The 26,987-nt window shown below is 38.1% G+C and overlaps 2 protein-coding genes across 7 annotated transcripts; one reads left to right on the top strand and one right to left on the bottom strand.

The window, feature by feature from the left end:
• Nucleotides 1-1,897: 1,897 nt before the first annotated feature.
• On the top strand, nt 1,898-7,345 carry LOC122087424 (endoglucanase 5). The gene is made up of 10 exons (XM_042656556.1): nt 1,898-2,107; nt 2,195-2,407; nt 2,497-2,697; nt 4,203-4,292; nt 4,930-5,094; nt 5,204-5,327; nt 5,459-5,622; nt 6,017-6,350; nt 6,528-6,623; nt 6,761-7,345. Exons 1-10 carry the CDS (start codon nt 1,898-1,900, stop codon nt 7,048-7,050), a joined length of 1,887 nt encoding a protein of 628 aa, XP_042512490.1. The 3' UTR covers nt 7,051-7,345.
• Nucleotides 7,346-10,050: 2,705 nt separating this feature from the next.
• Nucleotides 10,051-25,198, bottom strand: LOC122086417 (nucleolin 2-like). 6 transcript variants are annotated; one of them, XM_042655208.1, is made up of 22 exons: nt 25,040-25,198; nt 24,907-24,955; nt 24,643-24,806; nt 24,421-24,546; nt 24,098-24,223; nt 23,886-24,023; nt 22,823-22,954; nt 22,564-22,692; nt 22,302-22,400; nt 21,530-21,604; nt 20,964-21,047; nt 20,748-20,864; nt 20,530-20,637; nt 20,333-20,425; nt 19,116-19,163; nt 18,900-18,991; nt 18,697-18,811; nt 17,462-17,550; nt 17,287-17,377; nt 17,117-17,208; nt 13,361-13,683; nt 10,051-10,425 (listed from the first exon to the last, which is right to left on the bottom strand). In XM_042655208.1, the coding sequence occupies exons 1-22, from the start codon at nt 25,061-25,063 to the stop codon at nt 10,400-10,402; spliced, it is 2,340 nt and encodes a 779-aa protein (XP_042511142.1). In that variant the 5' UTR covers nt 25,064-25,198; the 3' UTR covers nt 10,051-10,399. The 6 variants fall into 6 exon arrangements, with proteins under 6 accessions (XP_042511142.1, XP_042511143.1, XP_042511145.1 ...); XM_042655209.1 differs by having other exon boundaries at nt 17,287-17,374; XM_042655211.1 differs by having other exon boundaries at nt 20,542-20,637.
• Nucleotides 25,199-26,987: the final 1,789 nt, after the last annotated feature.

The following is a 26,987-nucleotide window of genomic DNA, read 5'->3' as shown; positions in this document are numbered from 1 at the left end:
ACTAAGCATTTCCATTTCTCAGTCTCTTATGGGTAATAATTTTGAATGGAAACCATCTTTTGAAACTTAATCTAACCATTTCAATTGGAACTGAAAAAACGAATAATAATTAGTTAATTTTAGTTTTGGATAATAGATGGTCTGATTCAGTTTTGAACCAGTAGACCATCAATTCTTGATTAATGGAATACGATTAAAAATGATACAAAAAATTAAACCAATAAACAGAATAAACCCATTATAAACTGGTTATTCGGTTCCTTTGCTTGATCCAAAATCAGGTATGAGTGCCTTGTGAGATTTCCAGCAAGTCCATTTATTTGATATGATTTTTTTTTTCTTAAATCTCCTATGCCCCTCTTATTGGTTGAGCCGCTAGTTCTAGGAAAATTGGCAGCATACCTAAACTCCTCCCTTTTTATTGTTTGTAAAGATATAATTCATGTTAGAACTCATATTTTAGAATTTTAGATCATTTTTTACCTTGACTTGGACTTGTTTTGCCAATATTTAATCCTGGTCAAGAAACACTTTTACTTTTTTTTTTAGCTACTCTATCCTATTGAGCACCACTAGCCAATGACCACATATTTCTACACACATCCACCCACAATCTGGCATATAATAAAGTTTGATCACACAACCTCCTTCTATAAGCGTTGACTCTTCAAATCGAAGCTGACACCGTTAGCAAAACTAGTGTTAGTCAATTCGTCCTAACTAACCACCTTGCAGGACTTCCATATTTTTTCTTGCATAGCTTTGAGGAGTCCATTATTCACCATGTCTTAATAGTTGTCTTAACAGCAGTGTACACCACACTTAAATGGTTTCATAATATACCATTACGAATTCTTCAATTTTTTTTTATCTAGCAAGTGCTCTCTGGGTGAGATGTAGAGGTCTCACGACTCACACCCAGACATAGGGGCATGCGTTCTAGGCTGGACCTCCTCCTGGTGGTGTGTGCCTTTATGTCTGGGCATGCCCATAAAACTTTGTTCGTTTTATATATTTAGAAAAAAAAGTTTTTGTGAAAAGAGTGTGACATATGCACCCAAACATATGGGGTTGAAATAGACACCCAATGAAATCTTCGTGAATGCCTCCTTATGCACTCTCATTGGGACTTATGCAAGTCTAAAAAACACGAGAGCTGGTCAGGTTCACGTACGAAAATATACAAGAACGATTCTGATCCGTGGATATAGAATTAATTTTCTCTCTCTTCATTTAATAGATTCTATATCCACGGATCATAAAGTACGATAACATTTTCGTATGTGAACTTGATCCGTTCACAAAAAACACTTCCCCTCTATATTTTTGAAAACCGCTATCCAAATAAATTGGAAGTTCCTTTCTTTACCCCTGACTATTTTATATATTCTTCATTTTCATATTTCCTATTGTTTTCTCGTGGGAAGCAAGGCGGCTATGCTGCACGTACCCACCCACTACTATTCAGAACACACAGGGGCATTTTTGGAAGCACGGTCGCTAGTAGTGAAGGGGAGATGATGAGATAATGTCCAATTTCAATTAATTAACAATTAGATTGTGGGCCCTATCTAATCATTTGCTGGTTATGTAGGATTTGCTCACACCAAAAAATAAAGGCCATGTAGGTCCCTTAAATCATCTTTTATACTTGTAGGTCCCACGCATAGAGTTTGGTCTACTGATCCAACGGCCATGATGTATCAATAGGTTGACCAAGTTTCTATATTGTGAAGACGTGGGCACCTCTACTCTCTCATCTCTAGAACGGAACGTGGAAGCTACCACTCTTTGCTTCCCACTGATTGGAAATTTCATGTCTTCTTTGTTCTCTCTTATATACCAAACCCCACTTGGACAATTTCCTCTGCTACACATTCTGAGTTGAAAACGAGTCATGAAGACTCTTACAAACATCATCTACGTCGCCGTTTTCGTCGGCCTATTGGGCTCGCCGGCGATCAAAATTGCCGCAGGCTTCGATTATGGGGATGCCCTTATTAAGAGTTTGAAGTTCTTCGAGGCACAAAAGTCCGGTAAACTTCCAGCTAATCACCAAGTTAACTGGAGAGGCGATTCTGGACTCAGAGATGGGTTTCAGCAGGAGGTATATACTAATTCTCTCCCTCTCTCTCTCTCTCTCTCTCTCTCTCTCTCTCTCTCTAGAATGATATTGGAGGGTTATTATTTGCAGGTGGACTTGGTGGGAGGGTATTATGATGCAGGTGATCATGTGAAGTTTGGATTTCCAATGGCATTCACTGTAACTCTGCTTGCATGGGGAGCTATAGATTTCAGGCACGAAATCGCGGCGGCGAATCAATTGGGGAACACCTTGGATGTCATTAAATGGGGAACTGATTACTTCATCAAGGCTCATACTCAACCTAATGTTCTATGGGCACAGGTAATTAGATATTTAGATTCAATCCTCTTCGGCTAGACTTGGAAGATGACCGAGTTGACGCGTTAATTAATGGGTTTAATATATGTTAGGTTGGAGATGGTTATTCTGATCACTATTGTTGGGAGAGACCAGAAGATATGACGACATCGAGAACTGCTTACAAGGTTGATGCTCAACATCCTGGTTCTGATATTGCCGGCGAGACTGCGGCGGCGCTGGCCGCAGCTTCTTTGGCTTTCAAGCTTTACAACTCTACGTATTCAAGCCTCTTGCTATCGCATGCAAAACAGGTGAGAGAAAGATATAAAGCACTAATTAACAACTACTATTTACCTACCTCCACAGACTACATGGCATGCAAGTCTTGCAACTCTCTCTCTCTCTCTCTCTCTCTCTCTAACCCGTTTGACCAAGTTTTGAGATAGAATCCACTGCTCGTACGATCAGGTGATCATACAAGTCAACGATCAATACCAGTCCCATTTTCTGTCATTACAAGGATAAAAGGGGTATATCTAAGAACAAAAAGGACAGGTGTTGGTCATTGACTTGTTCGGCCAGGTGATCATACGAATAGTAGATTTGTTCTCAAGGTTTTTCTGGTCCTAGGTTTAACCAATCAATCTCTAATTATCCACCTAGAGTTCTTAACCAAATCCTTTTTAGAGACCTAAGTTTGTCAAAATTCTGCCCAAATTGGTCGGTTCAACCAAAACCAACGGGTTCATCCTAGACCAAGTTGAACCCTAATGGATTTGGTTTTGGGTTGGGTTTTATAGAACCAAATCAAACCGGACCAACTGAACCCAATAAAAACCAAGATTGGACTGATAGAATCCAGATAAGAAACCCAAACCCTCCCCCCCCCCCCCCCCCCCCCCCCCCCAAAAAAAAAAAATAGTCAGATTACGTACCAGTAATAGAAAACCAATAAGAAACCAGATCAAATTGGATCAAAATCAAAATTTCCTTTAACGATTTGGTTCAGAAATGGCCTAATAATAAACCTAAACTGATTCAACATGATGGAAACAGGACCGAACCAATCGATTCAGACCTTTATCTAGACCCGCACTCGTTTTTTTGGCTTGGGTTGGCTAATTACAAATCTCTTCTCCCTCATCCATGGACCTCGACTCGTTATTTAGATTGGGATCAGTTTATGAGCACATTGTGACCATGGTTCCAATCATGCTTGATTCTTAAACTACTCTGTTGAATCAATCACAAATGCACTTAGATCTTCAATATTTGATTTTTTTTTTTTATTCTGGTAATTCTTAAAAAATCAGAATTTTAGGCTTAGACTCATCATTTTCAAAATCGGGTGATTTAAACAAGTCAAGCCTAATTAGGGTGAATCATGATTTTTTTCTTTTGTACTTCTTAACACGACTCAAGGCAAAAACACGGAGTTCATTCATGATTCTTGACCATGTTTCTTATTTTTTTTTTAACTCAATTCGGGTGACTCCTTCAATTAATTGCTGGTTTTGCAACTAAAAAAAAATCATACATCTATGGAAATCTTGGCTTCTCTTCTCAAATCCCAATCTATTTTCTAAGATTCTGACCTATTTCAATCTCAATATAAATTATGAAATAGGATGGAGCCCAATCTCATTTTCAATTCTGGCTTACTTTTAATCAAATATGAATTATAAAATTTCAATCCAATTGTGACATGACATTCTTCCAGTGCTCTCTCATTAGTCTGTAGTCTTATAACATAAAGAGTAGCAGAAACATGTTGTAGAGCTCTCTATCTGATGATCTTGACTGAAACAAATTGCAGCTTTTCTCATTTGCTGATAATTTTCGAGGTCGATACGATGATTCAATCTCAAGTGCTCGAGATTTCTATCCCTCTGCATCTGGTTATTCGGTAAGAAACTATTCTCTTCCTCTCTGCATTCTCTTTTACCATTGGTGTTTAGATTGCTTGTTTGTGTGATTGTTCTTCCTCCTACAGAGCACAGATTGACGGTTCTGTTCCACATAAACATCATTCTTTTTGTCAGAATTGCTCCAACCAAGAGGCCAAAACCATTTAGGGTTTCTCCAAAATTTTCAGTTTTTTTTCTGGCAAAATTTAGATTTCAGCAAATATGGAAACCAACTCAGATTTAGCTAATGGGATACAAATATTTCATTTTTTTTGGCAATCCTAACCATCTTTGGATTTCCTCTTGGCCAGCTTCAATGAAAATCCTTATATAGGGTTTAAGATGGGACTTATAAGTTAGGTCAAAATTTTCGCTTTTTCCGCTTCAATCCTTGATTGCATTGTAGTGGCCACCAAAATGAAATTTATAACTACTTGATTTGAAGTTTTGGAGCACTTGTTTGATGAGGGTTGTGTCAGTGCAAAAACTGCTTGAACCAGATCATTAAAAGGGTTCCTTTGGTAATTGGGTTCCTGTTACAATTTTCAAATCCATGATTCCTCACCTTATTTGTTTAGAAATTCTCTTCCACTTTACTCAACTTTCTGTTTCTCATTAAGTGATTATCTGGTGAAGGATGAATTGTTATGGGCAGCTTCCTGGCTCTTTAGAGCGACGGGCGACCAATACTATCTCAAGTATGTCTCTGATAATGCTGGTTCCTTGGGTGGCACTGGAATGGCTATGACAGAATTCTCTTGGGACAACAAATATGCTGGTGTACAGATTCTTCTTTCTAAGGTATATATTTCAAGGATTACTGTACCCGATTTAAACGCATTGATAAAGGCTTACTAATTCTGAATTACTTCTGGAAATAATTGATCTAAGATTCAAAGTTCTAATGCAGGTGTTGTTGGAAGGGGCTGGTAACTATTACACTTCCACTCTAAAGCAGTATAAGGCAAAAGCAGATTATTTTGCATGTGCCAATCTGCAAAAGAACAATGGTTATAATGTGCCTTTGACTCCAGGTACTTGCTAGTTTCTATTAACAATGAACCCTTTTAGATTACTTAATCCCTTTGAATGGTGAAAGAAAAGGATGCAAGTCTCTTAATCTTGATTTGGATATCTGATTTTTTTTTCTTGGCTTTATTGCTAGGGGGCTTGGTACATTTGCACCAGTGGAATAACATGCAGTATGCCTCCTCTGCTGCATTCCTTCTCGCAGTCTACTCTGATTATCTTTCTGTGACAAATGCTGTGCTAAGTTGTCCAGGCGGTCAAGTCCAACCTGAAGCTCTCCTGAAGTTTTCTCAATCACAGGTATCTTAGAAAGATTTAGAGCATCTGGGAACTCACAATAAATATACTCTCTGAATCTATAGCCAAAGATGTGATTTGAAGATTCAGAGTTCAGAGCCTAGTAATTTTTGTATTTGTTTTGAGTTAGGATATCAAGTTCCTCCTTGATTGAGCTTTTTTTAGAATTCCATATATAATTTCTGCCTAGAAATTTCAAATTATATGGTGCCAATGGGCTGGGAATTAAATGAATCATCAAGCAGGTGAAAGCCAAGCTATAGAAATTTTCCCACTAATTGATTAACCCACTATCAGAAAAAAATTTATTCTTCCTGTTAGTTCAGAAACATGATTCTGCTTCTTCATCTCTGTTTTAATACTAATGATCATATTGTATTTGCTCCTACTTCCTCAGGCTGATTACATTCTTGGCAAAAATCCAAAGTATTTGAGTTACTTGGTTGGGTTTGGAGAGAATTATCCAGTTCATGTTCACCATAGAGGTGCTTCAATCCCTTCTATATATGCTCTCCAATCTACCGTTGGCTGTGTCGATGGGTTTGAGGAATGGTATAATCGACCCGAGGGAAACCCCAATGTGTTGGTTGGAGCACTTGTGGGAGGTCCTGACATGTATGATGGCTACTCTGATGAAAGGTCCAATTATGAACAATCTGAGCCTACTATTTCTGGTGCTGCTCCTCTTATAGGCCTTTTCTCCAAGTTGCAGAGTCTTTCAGGAACTTCAGGTTGGTGAACACAGTTTTGATATTTTATTGTGTTTCACTTCATTTGTCCAAGTTGTTAATAACAAGAACGCATTTACACTTCGACTCTCATGACAGTGCTACTTGTTAATTAAGATTCTTAGTCCTCTGTCCAGATAATGGCATATTATCTAAGGCCTCCTCTCCTTAAATTTGCAGGTTCTTATTCCAAGCCATCACCAGCGCCCTACCATAAAGCATTACCAGTACCCCACTACCATAAGGCATCACCAGTACCCCACTATGGAGCATCAAGTAAGTAGTAGAATTATTTCGCTATGATTCTGAGAGGTATTTGGAACAGATCTAAGTTGTTTGGAAATGTTAGGATAATTCTAAAGATTCTTTATTGACACCATTAGTTTTGAATTGGCTGTCATGACTTCTGGCAGAGCTACCGGTTGAATTCCTTCACTCAATCACGGCTACCTGGAGGATCGGACAAATGACCTACTACCGCCATAAGGTTATCATCAAAAACACATCCATGAAGTCAATCACGTACCTTAAACTGGCGTTTAAAAACCTGTCAGGGCCAATATGGGGCCTTTCCACAACTGCAGAGAAGAATATATATTTACTTCCTCACTGGATCAAAGTATTGAACCATGGCTCACAATGCATCTTTGTTTATATTCAAGGAGGACCTCAAGCTAAGATTTCAGTTATAAGCTACCATTGATCACACCGGAAGAGGATGCAAACTCAAATTTAGTGAGAGAAACAAGAGCATTTTTACAGTTCCATGAGGTTCATATACTGTCATATATATAATTATTTAGTAACCATCATATCAAATGGTTTGTTCATGCTGGTGGTGATTAAGTCTCCACATTAAAATATGAATGAACCTTCCCTTTTCTCTCGCTTAAATGTGATGAAATTTTTGTTCCAAAACAATGTAAATGTCCTCTTTTATCTGTACTTTTGGTGTTCATTCCAAGTTACTTCAAAGTTTAAGATAAGCCTCAATAGTCTAAAAAGCATGACCTATGTTACGATCCCATATCAGCTTATGGGGGCTGATCCTACATCGGTTTCCTATGAGAATTGATGTGGGTTGATATGGTCTTGGGTCTCTTCACCTTATAAGCCAGTTTATGGAGTTGAGTTCTTTCAGGACCGTAATAATGGTATTAAAGCAGCTGATCTTTTGCCCAATCCATGCCCGAAAGGGGTGACCTGGAGCCAGAGTGAGAGCCCCTAGGAAAGGGCTACCTGTCGCCAGGAAGAAATCTCTGGAGCAGAGTGAGAGCCGCCTAGAAAGGGCTACCTGATCCAGAGTAGGCCACCGTGGACGTTGGGTTTGGAAGTCCCATATCAAATTATGAGGATTGATCCCACATTGGTTTCCTATGGAAATTGATGTGAGCTTATATGGTCTTAGGTCCCTTCACCTTATAAGCCAATTTATGGTTGAGTTCTTTTAGAACCGTAAGAGTGGTATCAAAGCACCGATTCTCAGCCCAACTCATGCCCGGAAGGGGCAACCTGGTGCCAGAGTGAGAGCTCCTAGGAAAGGTCTATCTGCCATCGGGCAGAAACCCTGGAGTAAAGTGAGAGCAGCCTAGAAAGGGCGAAAGGGCTACCTGATGCGGAGTGGGCCGCCGTGGACGTCGGGTTTGAGAACGTGGTGATATGTTACGATCCCATATCAACTTATGGGGGCTGGGTTTGGAAGCGTGGTGGTATGTTACGATCCCATATTAGTTTATGGGGTTGATCCCACATCGGTTTCCTTTGGGAATTGATGTGGGGGTTACATGATCCGGCATGGACGTCGGGTTTGAGAGCGTGGTGATATGTTACGATCCCATATCAGTTTATGGGGGTTGATTCCACATCGATTTCTTATGGGAATTGATGTGGGCTGATATGGTCTTGGGTCCCCTCACTTTATAAGTTCGTTTATGGGGTTGAGTTCTTCCAAGACCATTTCTTATGGGAATTGATGTGGGTTGATATGGTCTTGGGTCCCCTCACTTTATAAGTTGGTTTATGGGGTTGAGTTCTTCCAAGACCGTAACAACCTATTCTTCGAGTAAAATTCTTGGGTCTTCTTTTTAGGAAGTGTAACTTATTCCTTTATGCTTCTTATTAATTCAGTAAGTTGAACCAAACTTTAAAAAAAAAAAAAAAATAAATAATCTAAATGATAGAAAATATTTCATAAAAATTATACGGGAGGATTGATCATGGTAGTTTATGGGGCTTGAGAATGGCATTTTAATAACTCAACGAATAGGGGAAGTATTTATTCTTTTTCCAAGATGAATAATTCCAAACCCCGATGTCTCATCACAATTCATCAATCAAAATATGTTTTTTGCTGATTTATAAATGCTAATTTTTTTTCATTTGCAATGCAAATAGTCCCCCCACCAAAAAAAAAAAAAAAAAAAACTGCAGATATTTCAAGCCATGCAGTTATGAACCAGTTAGAAAGCTTGGACAGGATGACTTGGTGGATCCCAACTTGCAATGCTTCTACTTTCACATTCTAATGCTGAAGAGGTCCGTGCGGCTTGCAGCCACAAATGCACTGCTTGCTTAGGACTTTGCTTTTGGATTGTAAGCCCCAGCGCATGTCAGAAGTCAGAACCATATCATTCTCTGCGGAAAGTTTCCATTATTACTTAAATCTGCCCTTGTGTAGCATCCAAATATGTAATAAAGTACTTGAAATTAAGATTAAAAAATTCTAATTACCACCACAGATTTTATGTATACATGTGAGGATCTATAAGGCTCTGTTTGTTTAGAGGAGGGTCGAGTGTATTATTGCTGTAAGAATGGATCCCACATGAAGGTGAGGTCCTGTGTTGTTGATGCTGTTTTTGAAGAAGAATAACACCCCAGGTGTAACTCCACCGGTCCAGAGGCTGAAAGCCAACAGACATCCATCTCAAGTCTTCCCATGAATGATTTGTTACACAGGTTGCGTGCCTCCGCATTTAACCAAGAATTACCCTTGGGCCTGAACCGTACAACCTGATAGGTTTAAGGGGTTCCTCCTTGGCAAAAAGTTGAAGAATAGGAATAGGAGAACAAGGTTCGTTTCCTAGGACTCCCTTGGTTAATGGATGGTGCTAAAACCCAAGATGGGGATAGAGATGATGCGCCAACAGTTAAAGAGTTCAAAATTTGAACCTAAGTTGGTGGAATACCAACCTGATCATAGGCATACCAATCTGATCATAATGAAGAATTTCACTGATACTGGGTAGTCGGTGGGACTGAATGAGCATAACCCCATCTCTTCTATTGGCGTTCATATGATAAAGGGGCTTCAGCAGACCTGAATTCTCTCCTATAGAAACTGCACCAATAAGATCTGGGAAGCAATATAATCCCTCTACGTAGCCTAGATTGGCTGGTTTGACAATTCTACTTTCCACTTATTCCTTTCGGCTCCTCTTCTCTTATGCTTGGCTCTATTATGGATTGTTCTCTCCCCAAGAAGTCTTGGATTCTGAGATAACAAGGGGCAATCTTAACAAACACCATAAGTCTCATCGAATTGAATTTGCAGGTCACGGCGCTGGTTTTGGTACAACAGTCAAAATGAACCCCAAAAACAGACTGACCATTAACACTCCCTGACCTATCCCAATATCTCACAACATGAAGTATCTAGTACAATGTGAAGTCCAAGAATTGACAGGTGAGAGAGCTGACGGTATTGACACAAATAATCATATCTCATTCAATAAATCATGTTCAACAAGAAAAAAAAGGTACTACACGTCTAAATCTAAAGCCAAAAGGATGGGTGAAAATGCCAAAAAGGTATGACAAAAAGGAGGCAATACAGTTCAAAATCCCCCTTATTTCTCTACTCATCAAATTGATGTTCTCTTCCCTGCATTAGCATCTATATCTCATTCAAATAATATATGCAAATCAAATACAGGTCTCCGATCACATATAATAGACAAATCAAAAGACAACACATCTAAATCTACCAAGAGCTGGAAAAGTGCCAGACGGAATCAAAAGTAGGGAAGACAGTTCAATATCCGCAGCATTCTCTAATCATCAAATGTTGTTTTCTTCCCTGCATTAGCATCACAGAATGAAAACTGTATTAGGATGATAGGCAACAAGAATCAGACAAAGGAAAATCAATTGATAAATAGATTTTAACACACTAGTATTTAGATGATTCACCGAACAAAACACCATGAACTGATAGACATCATTTCTTATGAAATCTGGTTAACTCCATTTTTATGTAATATCATAATGTTTGTGAACAAAAAAAATTACAAACATCATTTTTGTATTATATATTTATTATACTAAATATTTTTCCCTCGTGTTCCATTCAAGCTCTGTTTGATTTTTTATGTAAAATTTTACAAAGAAATTTCGATTAGGACAAACTTTCCAGTGTCAGTTTACAAGAGGTAAAATTTTTCAATAGTTGAAACCCTAACCCCAATGACAATACTGATATAAATCGGCCAATTCCCAATATGGATTCCTAAAACCGTGTTGAGCCCTAAAAATTCAGTATGGATAGTCTCAAATCCATTTCTTCTAACAATGAGTGGTAAACATTGGAAGCTCATGCACTGTTTCAAGACATGGGATCAGATCAAATCCAGTCCAACCCCGGTCTCAATAACCTAAATTCAGCCCTTAGATCTAAGAAATCAGCGATTCAAGGGAGTTTTTGGTGCCAATCGGTCATATCCATTGAAGTGATCCAAAGTTTAATAACTTTGATTTGGAATCACCATAGTTCACAAGACTAACAAATAACTCAAGTTAAAAAAATAGTGTAAAAATGTTAATAAATGGAAGCCTCAAACACTACAGAATTCAATGTTAAACAAAAAAAGGGAGGCATTTTCTGGAATCAAATTGTTTCAAAATAAAATGGAATCAATTAATCAGACTACTAAAATGGGGGGTCATATGCAAATACTAATAATGGGGTTGTAAGATGCAATTACAGAAAAAAAAGGTTGTCTTCAACCTTAGGATGTAAACAAGTGCGGATGACCAGGTTTCAGTTCAATGGGGAGCACAATCTCATATGATCAATCTATCTGAAAATTTGAATTAGATAGCTAATCTACTATCTTTGTAAATCCACCAATCAACACATGAATCAACAATCTGAGAATGAAGAAAAAAAAAATCTTAGAAGCAAAATCACGCAAGTCTTGAAGCAACCATGGTTGCAGGTTTCAGATCTTACAGCAAAGAAAAAGTTTTAGGTTTAAGTCTCTAGGATTTGAATCGCCCCCTGGTAAGGAAGCTTTTTCCAAAAATTTGAAAGGGCAAGGAGGACCTCAGAAGTTCGACTGAAAACTCATGGGGCTGATAGGAACGTGAGAAAAGAGAGAGAGAGAGAGAGAGAGAGAGAGTGATCGAGACTGCTAGGAAGTAACAGATTCGAGAAAGAGGGAAGTGATAACAGCATGCAACACACAATCTGCCCAAAACGTACCTCTGCCCCATAACCTTCCCATCTTCCCAAGATTAAATCCTGAAACCAGGATTCCTTAAAGAGCTTTACCAAATGGAACCTCCACAGGTTTCGATTGGCAGCAGAATCTTTGTCCACACTGGGCCTCACTTCCCAGAACAAAGCTGGCCCTGCCATCACTAGGGGTATCAACAAGCCCGACCAGCCTCAGCCAACCCTGATCTCAGATAGGGCTGGGATTTTCGCACCCGAAGTTGGGCAACACTGGGCTTGGGCTGACCCTGACCAGGTACAACATTTTTTTGGGTAAGATATACTACTATGTCTACATATAAAAAATTTCCTATTTGGTTATCAAATTTGCCCTTTGCAACCAAACATAGCCCAAGTTACAACAACAAAAAGAAAAGGAACAATGTAGATCCTAAGAAGATTCAAAAAAAGTGCTCCAACGAAGTCCATTGTAGGAACCTTCACTCCACTTTTCTATTTGTTACCTCTGATTTGAACAATACCCATTGTTCAAACAGTCTCAGATGTTAAATCAGTTCTCCCAGCATTCAAAAAGAACACATGGAGGACTAAGTGTGCGAGTAGTGCACAAGCCCAGTTGCCATCTGGGCATCATAGGAGTACATGAAAGGATCACACAACATGCATGGATTAACACCACACTCAAATGTTAATTTCGGATTTTCATTTTGGCAGAACAACTGCACTTAACTCTGTTTACACAACAGACATTAAAATGGATATTTTACAAATAATATTCCTCTTTCTCAACACGTTAATTTTTCCAACCAGACTATGGATAAGACGGCTCAAAGTGAATGATCACGCCAATTAATAGCATAGTAAAAGTTTATGTAAAACACCAAAACAATTTTAATTACAGAAATTTTCCAATTCATAGAATTCCTAAAGTCTAAACTAAAAGATAATTTAGATATTTCGTAGCAAGTGATCAATATTCCAAGAGGTCGAGTCCATTCAAGTGATCATAACCATTTTATTTCTCCGCAATACTTTAGATCTAATTGTGAACCTGATACCTTTATGTTTCTGGTCTCAAAAAAAAAAATTTATTTAACATGTTACTGTTACTCGAACCATATCTGATCTCTATTGGTTTCCTATTCTATTTCCTTAACTAAACCTGCTTCATGATAAAGCTCTGTTATTAGTCATCATATATATCAGTACAACCTTGGGCCTATTTGCACATCCGAGATCCATATCTCTGTAGAGAAATGAATAAAATCAGCTAGTCAAGTAATTAGTCAACCTCATGGACAAATAAAAACACAAATAAGAGATGACAAAGAACATGGGCAGGTTTTACAAATAACTAATAAACATAAAATGTGATATAAATGCATAATCAAATTTAGGACCACAACCATAAGTAGATGGGAACATGAATCTAGACTGAATAGACAAAAGTAGAGTGAATATAAATTCCATCAGCTAAGTTCAACACCCCTCATCAGCTAAGTTCAGACAAGGACAGCATGACCCAACAGGTTCTAAGAAAAAGTTAAGAATCTCTAACCTGTGCCGGCCGCTGCCAAGCTTGGCTTAAAGGGTGTGCCACGTCCCCTGCCACCACCTCCTGAACGGCCTCCTCTGCCACCACTTCGACCACCTCCACGAAAGCCTCCAAATCGACCACCACCATCTCTACCACCACTCCTACCACCACCGTCTCTACCACCACTCCTGCCAAAACCACCTCTTCCACTGCCACCTCCATCACGGTTATCAGGCCTTGGCCTTGCTTCTTCCACTACCAACGAATAGCCTTCAATCTCAGATCCATTGAACTCTAAAGCCTTGGAGAAACTATCCTCATTTGGGAAATCAATATAAGCGATCCTGTACATAGAAGTTCAAATAAAAATTAGTTCAAATCCAGCAGATATAATTTTTCTGTACGGAAAGAGTCACACCCTAAGGTTATGGCATACCCAACTAAGATGCAGGCAAATTCTCTCCAACTTTGTCAGGAATATAATGAAACAGAAGAATCTTATGTCAAAGTATTATTTAAATACAAAATGCTCAGGGTAGGGCCATTTGGTTCATTGGCTCTTGTTCCCCCTAACCAAGAAAGGAGACCTAATCTTTATTTTGCTCACCCCATAATAATTGAACAACTAAGGATGCTGATTTCTTCATATGTTGTAGGTACAAAGGAGCTTCGCTAACCAATGCCATCCTGACATAGGGAGGGAAGGTATCGGATCAAGCAGGTCAGAATGAATGTGTTGGATGCTCTATCCTAAAAAAAGTAACCCAATCCTCAAATGCCAAGAGGTGGATAAACAATAAAAGGGATTCGCCACCTAGAAAGGGTCTCGGGCCCATAAATGACTTGATGGATAAGATTGGTTTGCAATAGGGATCTAAACAAGGGTCAGACTGGGAAGGTGTTAAGCCCCCAGTCTTCCCGGCTCTACGACACTCTCCTTCTGTTTGACCATGCTTTGTTTGTACTCGACAAACTAATCCTAAATCTAATCACTGGAAGCCTAAATATAGGTATCCAAGTAATGATATGTGAAATCCTAAACCAAATACCTAAGTTATGCTAGCCTAGGTATATTAGAAAAAGCAAAAAATTTAAAGCTTTAAGTTTATGAATGATTTGACGCAAATTATCTAATCTAATACTAAGCAAGCCATATTAAAAGAATCTAGTTAAAATAGGCTAGCAAATACATAATATGCTACATAGATGGTGATATAAATTATTCTAACCTATATTACCCCAATAATGCATTATAACATACATATGGAATTGATCATAGATCAATTATTCAAACGAACTCCAAATTACAAGGCAATTTGATAAAAATTCGACAAATAATATGGGCCCCGATAGTGGGCTGGGAAGCGGAATAATCAATTCCCAAAATCGATTTAGATCCAAGGGAGGAGCTTGATTGCATTGCATTTTGATTGTAATTAATGACCCAATTAATAATCAATCTATAGCGCATCATGCATCCTAGAGATCCCCAATAGCAGATTTGTACACTCACAGCCCAAGAATGGGGCTCAATACACCTCCCACACAGCCTAGCCTTCTTATGAAGGGTAAGTCAAAAATAAAATAAAAACCGGACATTATATAAAAGAAACTCGATTTTTAAATTTTGGGATGTTTGACCCTAAAGAGAGCACTGGCCAATATTGGACTACCTAAGAAGCAACCTTACCAATATTCAAAGGTCTAACACAAGCCCAACTCATGGACTGATTTTTGGAGAGTAATCAGATTTGAGATCAAATAAATAGGCCTAAACCCAAGACCGACCCCAACCCAAAACATTAGACACCCACCCAAGGCCCTGAACCTTGATATTTTACCCGAATCGTTTCAAATGCGGATTTTGATTTTAAAATGTCCACTTATCGATTGATACATTCTGTTATAATTATATATTCGTCACTATTCTCTATGAAGTACAGCCCCTCTTCAGGCATAATATGGCCTCTCATTTAAATTTCTAAGTTCACATAGGCAAAACCAAAAAATGACAAAATCAACTCAAGTAGCAATGTCTCTGCCACCACCGCCATATGCATGTACGGCCAGCATAACACAACTGACGAAAACAAAAATGGGGGTGGGCATTATATCTTACAAATGAAAAATAACGAAAAAGAGTGGAGGGAGTGCCAGAATTACAGCAGCAGCTATGGTTGCCAGAATTTGCAGATGTGACAAGAAGAGAGACGGAGATTCAGGTTGGTTCTTGCACACAAGGGATGGTTGGAGAAGTGAGGAAAAAGGAGTGGCAGATGGAAGATTAACAGAGGGAATGGTTTCTTCATTCTTAATTAACTAATCTATCGATCCAACTAAACCATTAACTAATTAAATAAAAATTGCATAGATCAAAACATTGATTTTAACTCAGTTATAATACAGATTTAGAGTCCTAGTTTGGGAAAAAGCACCAATTACAAATTTCATTTTACAATTCCAAGTAGTAATTTAAATTCCAAAACAGTTTGCGAGCATTAGAGAATAAGTTCATCCAAATTATATATATATATATATATATATATGTGTGTGTGTAACATAAATAAAAATTGATTGTTAACCGTGTTTTTTATGCAGATCGGGGTGAAAGTTCCCCTGGTGATGAGAATACGAAGGGAAATAACCCTGCTGGCAAAAATGCCACATGTATGAAGAATAGAGAGGAGAAAGGGGGAGATAGCATGGGAAAAAAAAGACCAAAAGAGGGAGAAAAAGTGAGTAGATGGGATACAACATCACTTAGAGAAAACTAAAACTAACAATTAAGCAAGTCAAGGGGCCTGGCTTTACATGTATTTGTAAAGCGGTAAAAGTAAAAGAAAATCAAAGAGTCCTACACCACCCCCCCCCCCACCCCCCCAAAAAAAAAATTGATGGGCATTGTTGGAGACCTTAACTAACCCAATAACTTAAAAAGAAATAAAAGACACGAATGATCTAGAAACTCCTGCCTAAGCAGATTCTTTGAAAAGAGACCTATAACTCAACACGGTAACCATCATAATTTCATTATTGAAGATCAGTTGAAAAAGAAGAAAGTTCAGTAGCTTCTCAATAGATTATCTTGCATTGCCGGGTACGAGTGGTTTTGTTCCAGAATCATACTATTTTTTTGGAATACTTACTAACCAAAAGTATCTTTCAATATAAAAAAATGATACTAACTCCATTTTATTCATTATCTATGTGTCGCCTGATGTACTATGGATACAAGCAATTAAATGCACCAACCCCAATTTGCAACAGAAAACTACTCTCTCTCACCTCTCTCCCTCTCCCTCTCCCTCTCCCTCTCCCTCTCCAATTATTGGCCATTGTTGGAGGAGTCAATAACTAACCAAATAAGTATAATAACAAAAGCAGTAGAAGACCCATCTGAACAGTAGTGTCTTTCATACGCAGAAGCTTGGAAAGAGTCCTAAACCAACTCAAGACTAATGAATTCCACTAATAGGATAAATTTTATCAAACAAGATTACTTCCCAAGTAATAACTTCCAATTTAAAATACTAACTGTGTACCCCCATGGCCCTAAAATTGGGTCTTATAATTGAACATTGGAACCCAATAAAAATAAAACACTTAAAACAAAACCCCATAAACAAGTACCACCAAAACGGAAATGAGTGGCCTTGCATGGACGGGGAAATGGCATTAAGCATGGAAATGGCCCGATAGAGAAAATAAATTCCAAGGGAGGGGGCGGAAGATAAAAAGGAAAGAAGAAAAAATAAGGCTAGGCAAAAATGCACATACCCCTTGGGAGCACCAGTATCATAATCTTTCGGAATAGACAGTCTTGAAATTTCTCCGCAAGACCCAAAATGCTCTTCCAGAGTGCTCCGAACCTGCAGTTAGCCATAGAATGTGGGAAAGCCAACTCATCCAATAAACATAGCTGGAGGAAATATGCTGCTTGATTTTACCTGATCCTCTCCAACAGAGGTATCAAAACCTCGTACAAATACAGTCCTTCCCTGGCCTTTACCTCCTTTCTGGTATGAGTTGCCTTCTCTGCTGATATATGACATAGTCAAGTAAAATTGCGACAATACAATCAACCCAGTAAAGAGATGGTGGGGTTATAAGAGACAAAAATACCTGCTATGTGGGGTATAGGAGCCCCTCTCAAAGGCCAAGTCAAGTCTTACAGGTCGACCCAGCAAATCTTCACCATTCAGTTCAAGAGCCTACAAAGGGAAAGAAAATGTTACAGGTTAAACTTAATTATTCATTTTCAAATACGTAGAATGCATTAAACGCACTAAAGCTATAACATAATAAAACCATCTGCAATGATTGAGGATATCAGACGTTTTGTTAGACAATGTTTCAGTGTGGTAAGTAATGGAAGAAGAGATATTGGATCATTTCCAAAGAAGTAAATAATAGAACACCGAGCAATGATTGAAGATAGCAGATGTTTGTTAGCCAATATTCAAGCGTGGTAAATAATAGAAGAAGAGATATTGGACCATTTGCAAGTATGTGTTTCAGAATTTCCAAGTTACTAGCATGTCAGTTCATCAATTAAAACCCTTCTTTCTAAAGGCATAAATACTTGTTAATTCTGGGAAGAGGAGTAAGACGACTTACAAATACCAAATTCTATACCCCATGATGAATACTACTCGAGGGGCTGCAGAAACGACATAAGAAAACAGATCATTGGGTTATCATCCTTTTAAAAGGAAACTTGAGCCATGATTCAGTCAAGATTCAGTTTTCTCAATCAAGGATCTGGTGTTCACTTTGATTTCTGTCAAAACCAAAATATTTCGGTGAAATTTCAGCCCATTTGACCATGTAATTACAATCATTTGGGTTTGATTTAGATCAACAATATTTAGCAAACTAAAATCCATTTTGAAAAAAAAAAATTCAAACCATGTCCTTATGCCAAGTCTACTAGTCAATTGTGCTCAAAATAGCCAAGCAGACTTAATTGTTTGACAGCCGCCTTACCCCAGGCAGGCAATTTACGCTCAAAACGATTGTGCAAAGCACAAATATGACAGCCAAAAGCACCAACCCAAGTCATCAACCAATATATAAAATAAAAATGGGTGAACCCCCATAGCAAGGCTTGAACTCCCAAAAACCCAAAATTTTGTACCATGAAGAAATAGACTAAGATTTGGCACCCCACCTCACATACACATGCAACACCATCAGACATTCACTCTGAGAATTAAAGAAAATGAACCTATAGCTTAAGGTATAATAACTAGCCATGAGAAACATTTACTCTGCTGAATAAGTTTAGAAAGCAAAATAACACCTGAAACCAAGCCAAATTTAAGAATTACACTGGCTACAACATAAGGTACACTGACCTTTGCTGCTGCGGCTTCAGTGGCAAATTCAACATGGCCATATCCCCTAAATTGATCATCTCTAACTGCAAAACGGACATCAACAACTTCCCCAGCCTTTTTGAAGAACTCCAACCTATAAAAAAATAATGTGAATATATGAAAACACATGGGAAACAAAAAGAATGAATTTTTTTTTGTATTCAGAATTAAAAGACACATACACATCAGCTTGTTCAATACTGAATGATAGGTTCCCTACAAACAGTGTTTTTGACCCAGTTGTTCCAACATTTGGGGTAGCCGGAGCATTGTGCTGCACAAAATTCAGAAAGAGTTCAGTACTCCTGATTATATATAACATCATCAAGACATGCAAGTAAATTACTTATGTATACTGCTTTTTTCTCAGATTTTGCACCAGCTTGCTTATTGTTTACCTTAGGTGTCACAGCATCAATCATCACTTCATCAGTGTCTTTCTTGATCTACAATTTTTGCAAGGTCATCCATTAGTCAACAGGCTAAACACAAAGTGTGAAGCAGTACAAATGTGCAAATCAAATCGTATGAGGCTCAGTAGGACCAAAATCAACAAAACCTAATTTTCTTTCAAATTTCAGCCAGCAAAATTCCACATTTAAAGCTTTTTATTGATTCAAAGGAAGGCCTCAGGTTTTTGAAGAATAACACTTAAAAGCTCTCTTTACTTTTTTTTTCTCTTTTTACAGAAAATTTTCATTAACCAGTAGATTATACTGCAGATTACAATCAAAAGATGACCCAGCTCTCTGTAGTAAAAGCATTATACACGTCAATTATGTCAAATACAGTGATACACTTTCAAAGTGCATGGCATCGGAACCACAAGTACATCAATGATGCTAGTGATTCAAATTCTGTCTATTTCTTCAGTTCATCGTTAATTTCAAGTCTGCGGCTATCAACGATTTGAACCATTAAATTGCTAGCCTTTCCTATTTGGAGTAATCGTTCAGATATTAAATCTGGAAACCTTCCCACGAAGAACTTTCTATTGACCTCATGGGAAAAAAATAATGACCAAGAATGCTGATAACTCTCATCAAATCCGTTGACTTGACCAATCTGCAAGCATACTATCTAACAATTCCAATCTCAAATCAAAGTTATCTAAAACTTAGGAGGCTGAAAAATGAATTCCTATATGACCAAGGAAAGATCACTGAAGACCACCATATTAATTGGATCGGAGCACATGTCCTAAATCCAAGTTTTCCTATCCTTCCCCTTCCATTGGAACTATGAGCCAAACGTTGATATGAGTTATCATGAAAAGACCGGAGGTGATTTCAGACACAAAATATCCACCATTCAAGTCTGTCCTCCCACTATTGCTGATACAAGAGCAGCACCATTTGGAGTAATCGCAAAAGGATGGTAATTGTATGAAGGAACGGCAAAAAGCATGATCAGATCATAAGCAGCATTCAATCTCTGGCGAAAACTAGAGTATCGGATTAGTATTTTGATTAGAGTAGGAGTCGCGAGAGAGCAGAGTGTACAGCCCTGCCATAGTCACGAGTCCCATTCCTTTTACTTTACTACCGTTGGAAGAAAATTTATTTACATGAAATTTCAATAACATGTGCAAAGTTATGTTAAAAACAATCCTTACATTGGTCTTTGGAGTCTTAACAGGCTGTTCATCTTCATCTTCCTCCTCAGAAGACCCCTCAGAACTACTGCTTTCCTTCGATGCTTTTGAAGGCTGGTGCAAATGAGGTCGCAATGTCAGAAAAAAAAAAATCTCACCGATCCATCACAAGGAGTTTACAGATTTAAAACATCATTTTGGCAAGACAATATTTTTACAAGCTCCCTCACTTTGTTCTTTGGAGTCTTGGCAGGTTCTTCCTCCTCACTTTCCTCCTCAGATGAATCATCCTCAGAACTGCTGCTTTCCTTTGCTGCTTTGGCAAGCTGGTGGAAAGAGGAGGCAAAATTAACATAAGGTTTGTGAAGCACACCAGTAATCAGATCTTCTAAATTAAATAACATTTCATATGCTTGCACTATCAAGGTCCTCTAACCTTCTTTACCACTTGTGCCTTGGAAGGCTCATCATCAGAACTTTCCTCAGAGCTCTCATCACTGCTACTTGCCTTCTTTAAAGCCTTTGCATTAGGCTTCACCACATTCCCTGTAGGCTGCATAACAAGACATAAATACATAAATCACTTTGCAAGGAATGAAAGGAACAAAGTGACAAAAAGGTAATTCAAATTTAAAAATCTAGAAAAACATACTGGAACTTTCACTTTTTTCTTTTGAGGTTCTTCATCACTGTCTTCAGAGCTCTCATCCTCACTCTCATCTTCCTTGGAAGCAGTCTTTTTTTTTTTTCATCCCAATTTGTGGTTTGGAACATGCAAAGTTGGACAGCTCATTATTGCAATAATAGAACCAAGATGATTAAAACACGGCCAATAAAGTTACCTAAAAGAGAAAATACAACTTTCTATATGAAGAAACCCCCGAGTTCTACTCTTACTCACAATATGTAGGTATATACCTGAAGAGGAGATTCCCATTGCACTCCACAAACAAATTATTTAATTTACCTTTTCGATGGGGGACACTGGAACCAATTTACCATAACAGTAATAGTAACATCGCACATATTAGACAACATATTTTCAGCCACAATTTAACATACTATTTTCCCAAGGGTTTAAAGCACAAGGTAGCACCAAATTAGCTATTAGAAGATAATAACCACTTGGCCATGACAAAAATCAATAGAAACTTATTAAAATTTATGCAAAGATCAATTTAAGTTTTCCATGTTCAAGAAAACAGGCATGGTTTTTACCTTCATTGATGCTTTTGTATTAGTGTTCACAAGCTGTCTCTTTGCAGGAACAGAAACCTTCGCAGGAGGTGCCTCCTACATCAAAATTGACCAAACTTAACTGAGAGGCCTTATAAACAGGAAAGCATGGACCAGAAACAGAAGATCGAAGCACAGATGTGTTTTTTGGCCTGGCAACATTTTGGCCTTCATCTACCATTAAAATAGTAAAAGAAAAGTGGTTGAACAAACTTAAAATGTTAACTGTCATTAAAAATACCGGTGGATGATAAGCATGTAGAGGCAGACAGTAGGGCCCATGGGAGCTCAAAAGGAAAAGTAACCATATCCAAGATCTGGGTATAGATCATTCACATTTCACTTATGAAGAGTTCATGAATATTGGTCTAGTCAAAAGTTCAAGGTGTAAAAACCAAGTTCAATGGTAAAGGGGATAAGAGAAAAACTCCCAAAAGTGTTCAGCATGTGTATAGATGGAATCTTTCCAACTAATCGCCTTTACATTGTAAAACGGTATTTCATTCACTAGATGGTGTTCCTCCATTAAACTTCCCGCATTAACCTTTGTGGTTAGCAAAATTCTCCTTAAAAGGCTTTTTTCTGGCATCTAGATCAGTGCTGCTAGTTCTAAGATCATACTACCAGCAGCACCTATTCAAAACGAACAATCCCCAAGAACCCCATACAATGTACACGCATAATTACCACAATGATCAATAGAAGATTCTGAAGAATTAACACAAGAAAAAAAAAAAAGGAAAAGAGAACACACATCCTCCTCATCAGAGCTACTTTCTGAACTGTCACTAGATTCTTCTTTCTTTTTTGCTGGAGCTTTTGACAAAGATGGAGCAGCAGCTTTGACCTTGACCTGTATTAAGACACCAATATTAAAGAATAAGTAACTCAGAAGCTTACCCCACCTGGATTACTGTAATGCCAATGGTACACATGTGCATCTTTGACCATATCCTGGATTCTAGGATCATTCTATTTGTCATGCATTTGACAAAAAAAAAGTCGACCCCGCCTACCTCGTCCTCCGAAGAATCACTCTCTGATGAACTTCCAGTAGATTCTTCCTTCTTCGCCACTGCTGGCCCAGGCTTACCCTTCACTAGCAATGGTTTCTTAGAAATGGAAGGACCGGGGGCAACATTTTTCTGCTACCATTTGAATTACAGTAATCAGATAGCAAAACAATCACCACATGGCCCAAAATCAAACAGAAGATATTCGACATATCAACTGTGAAGTGATTACAGACAGAGAGAGAGAGAGAGAGAAAAGAACCTCATCTTCCTCAGAATCACTCTCCGAGGAACTATCACTTGATTCAGCTTTCTTCTTGGGAGCCGCTGCAGGGGTACTCTTTGGGGCCGGAGTTGGCAATTTACTGGCTTGCTTAGCAACCTTTGGAGCTTTCTATACATGTAAAAAATATAAAATCCAAGTCAATGCAGATGCATATGCATGCTTCAGCATCAGCTCTGAACCAGAACCACCAAATGCAGATCCCCGGGGCTAGACCTTACATTTCTGTAAATTAAGCACTTCATCTAGTGGTGTGTGACAGTACTTACAAGCTGGGTGATGGTCAAGGCGATTATTTGATAAAGTCACATGGTTTGGCATTGCAAAAGCAATATAACTAGTGATTAATATATGCACACATACCACATATATGTGTAACCAATAGGAAACACATACCTCATATATGTGTAAGAAATAGGAAAATTTAGAATAATACAATTAAATTTGTGATCATGCTAGACCTCCAATAACAAAGAGTATTACATGCCAAATGTTTAGGCTTTGGAAATCCATAGACAGATTCACAAGACTGTCAATGTAATCAAACAGGTTTACAGTCCATCCTTGCCTAGGCAATTGAACTACACTAATGTGGACTAAAGGTGTCCCGCTGCAGGATATAAGCAATGCAATGACATTCCAATCCATTGTAAAGCTTTGAGTTTTAACAATAGTTTGAGCATGTTACAGTAATGCTACCATTAAATACAGCAGGAAGACTAATCCAGGGTAGTCATTTCCCCTTTCCATTATCAATAAATTAAAGAAAGAAAGAAAAGACTTGTTACAAAGAACTAAGTTCACAAGCTCAATAGCAATGTGTAAGAAAACAACATGATATTTACATCTTCCTCATGTGAATCTGAACTCTCACTTAATTCACCTTTGTTTTCAGAAACAGCAGAGCCAGTATTAACAGCATCTGCCGGCAATTTCTTTGTTTTGGGGCACAACTTTAGCCAAGTTTTTCTGGGCATGTCCAACCAGCTCTAAGTTTTCTAATCTAAAAAACATAAATTCAGGGGGGGAGAAAAACACTCACATCGTCCTCGTCTGAGCTACTATCTGAATCAGAACTGTCACTTGATTCATTTTTCTTCTTTAAACCAGCTGCATGGCCATTCTTAGCCACAGCAGCAGGCAGTTTCTTTGCTTGGGGCACAACCTTAGCCACATTCTTCTGTACATGCAAACCAGAAGTAAGCTTAAGAAACCAAATCAATCACACAAAATATAATCATTAGAAACACTCACAACATCTTCTTCTGAGCTGCTATCAGAATCAGAACTGGAACTTGATTCCTTTTTCTTCTTGGACACTGCTGCAGGGCTATTCTTAGCCTTAGCAGCTGGCAATTTTTTCGCCTTTGCTGCAGCTACCTATGATCATTAAGGTTTTAATATAAATGCATTTCATATTACAAGCTTGCTCAAAACTATAATATAATAATAGAACAAAAACATGAAATAAAATAGTCTTTCTGCAGATTTTGACTAATGGTGACTACTTAAATTTAAAATATTAAAAGAGAAACATGAGTTATAAAAAAAAATATATGAATCAGTGAAATACTCACATCATCTTCATCAGAGCTGCTATCTGAATCAGAACTCTCGATAGGTTCTGGTTTCTTCTTGGGAGCAACCGCAAGGCCATTCTTAGAGGCAACAGCTGGCGACTTTTTGGCCTTCACATTGGGTTTCTAAAATCACAAAAGTTGAATACGATCATTACAACAAAGAAATACAGAAAAAGACACATATAACAAAACCCAGAAAAGATAAAGACCAGAACAAACCTCCTCTTCGGATTCAGATGAAGAATCATCCTCGGAGCTGCTTGTTTCCTGCTTCTTCTTCGTCTTAGCCGCACTCTTCTGTTTCTTCAGAAGCTCTTCCTCGGCTAACTTCTGCTTCTTGATACTCACTTGTTTCTCCAACGCCTCCTCGGCAGTCCTCTTGCCTATCAAAGAAAACAAAGAAAATGAACCAAACATCAACTCTATCACACCATTCAACGATTCATAAACAACAAAAATGGTTACCATGTGAAAAAAAGATACCTTTCTTAGCTGATTTCGCTGGTGGACTAGCAGAGACTGCTGTAGCGACCTGCGAGAAACCGTAACGTTAGCAATCACCTATCGGCAAAACAAAACTATAGAATCATAACGAAGAGGACACCAAAACTCGAACCTGTTGAGCAGATTTCTTCCCCATTTCGAACTATTGCAGAGAAGCTTCAGCCGTTCGAGAGAGGCTGAAGCTGATTTTAGGTTTTAGGGTTTAAGAAAGAAGAGAGTGTCGAAAGATATAAACCTCTGCCCCCCTTTTTATAGACCGCAGGGTTCAGTGAGATTTTAGGGTTCGCATTTCTCGTCTCTTTAAGTGGAATGAAAAATGAGCGTGACCGGTTTTGTAGATACTGCGCAATCACATCAACCAATGAAAGATTGTCAGAAGGCATCGAATATGGGTTAGGACAGTCTTTTCATATGGCCTTCTGTGTGCGGGGGGCGTAAGTGAAGAGGGGTTTCTCTCTTTATTAATTCTTCGGAAATATCTTTCTACTAGTTACTTGTAAGGAGCAGGTCCTTACCAAATAAAAAAGTGTAAAGAGCAGGTGAAGGGCAATGGACACGCGACCCTAAACCCAAGTGCATGGTTGAGATAGAGATACTAAAATGAATCCCATACATATATGGTTGAGATCATTCATGAAGAATGAGTCCTACAGTAGAAATAATGTGCTTCCTACCACCGCAAAAATATGAAAATGGACAGTATGGATTTTAGACGAAAATTTTCAAATGCAAGATACGGGTTTTAGATTTATAGATTTAAAATAACTTGATATTATATTTATATAAATTAAGGAATCATTATATAAATACTTGCATATAATTTTCAAAATAATTATAACACATTGAATATTAATAATGCATATATATATATATATATTTCACTCCTCATTACAAGTTTTGAGACATATCATAGAATACCATATAAAATCAATTATAAATTCATATACCGTAACAAAAAAAAACATGTTCAAATCTTTGTTGAGCAGTGTATTTTGACTATGATGTTTTCATTGTTGTTAATATAATCAACACATTTCTGGAGTGATGCATGTTCAGTTGGTGTTGGGGATCTTAAACACTAAGGGCCCGTTTGGTATTGTTCATAAAAAACGTTTCTAGCGTTTTTTTGTGTTAATAGAACGAAAAAACGCAAAAAACCGTTTGGTAAATGTAGGCTCTGTTTCTATTTTTTTGAAACTGAAAGTGTATAAAAAACGAAAAACCCTCGATTTGACGAAACACCGAGAGGCTGTTCTGTCGGTGGTGTTTGGTTTCAAATTAATATAAACTTGAAATTTTCGTTCCCGACAGTCCGCGATAGAGAGAGGAGAGAAGAGAGAACCCAGCTCGCGACCCCTTCTGAAATCTCCAGTGCAGGTAACTTCTTCGCCTCTTCTCCTTCTTCTCCTTCTTCTCCTTCTTCTTCTTCATTTTCTTCTTTTCTTCTTCTATTCAACCTCTTCTTCTTCTTCTTCTTCATCTATTGTAATCACAGTGAGGTATTGGAACAAATTTAGGGGTTTTTTGGACCACCTATGATTGACTCTAGATTCGAGAGATAGAGATCGATAAGCTTCACAAAGTTTTGGTTTCGAATATATTTTGGAACTCGCATAGAGAGAGGAGAGAAGAAGAAACAGGAGCTCGCCCCCTTGTGAAATCTCCTGTGCAAGTAACTTCGATTTCGGCTCCTTCTTCTCATTCTTCTTTTTCATCTCTTCTAACCTCTTTCTTCTTCTATTCTAACCTCTTCTCCTTCTTCTTCATCTATTGTAATCACAGAGCAGGTATTGGGAGCCTCTGTTGATTATTTCACTAGAGTTTGGTTACTACCTACAGGTATTAGCATTTCGATCTTGTAGAGCCTCTGTTGATTATTTCACTATTATTAGCATCTTAACCCAGCACGATTAGTGAAGCGTAGTGGGTTGGTTCTGTTTGTCATTGAGATGGGTTTTGGGTTGTATTGGAGATATTCTCATTAATTCTTAGCTCTCATAAAGATTCGATATTGTCCCTTCTATTACTCCAGTTCTTGGAATTTTTTGTTTCCCTACCGA

This window comes from Macadamia integrifolia, chromosome 8, assembly GCF_013358625.1.
Source record: "Macadamia integrifolia cultivar HAES 741 chromosome 8, SCU_Mint_v3, whole genome shotgun sequence".
Lineage (NCBI taxonomy): Eukaryota > Viridiplantae > Streptophyta > Magnoliopsida > Proteales > Proteaceae > Macadamia > Macadamia integrifolia.
The sequence above is the reverse complement of the archived record's forward strand: the minus strand, read 5'-3'. Positions and strand labels throughout refer to the sequence as shown.

What these genes read in the sequence shown, in the direction of transcription:
- LOC122087424 (XM_042656556.1), top strand. Translation starts at nt 1,898, where the DNA reads ATGAAGACTCTTACAAACATCATCTACGTCGCCGTTTTCGTCGGCCTA. An exon ending in CCTCTGCATCTGGTTATTCG is followed by an intron (nt 4,293 to 4,929) that starts GTAAGAAACTAT and finishes TATCTGGTGAAG; the next exon opens with GATGAATTGTTATGGGCAGC. An exon ending in ACCCCACTATGGAGCATCAA is followed by an intron (nt 6,624 to 6,760) that starts GTAAGTAGTAGA and finishes GACTTCTGGCAG; the next exon opens with AGCTACCGGTTGAATTCCTT.
- LOC122086417 (XM_042655208.1), bottom strand. Translation starts at nt 25,063, where the DNA reads ATGGGGAAGAAATCTGCTCAACAG. An exon ending in AGCGAAATCAGCTAAGAAAG is followed by an intron (nt 24,807 to 24,906) that starts GTATCTTTTTTT and finishes TTTCTTTGATAG; the next exon opens with GCAAGAGGACTGCCGAGGAG. An exon ending in TCCTATACCCCACATAGCAG is followed by an intron (nt 17,378 to 17,461) that starts GTATTTTTGTCT and finishes GTCATATATCAG; the next exon opens with CAGAGAAGGCAACTCATACC.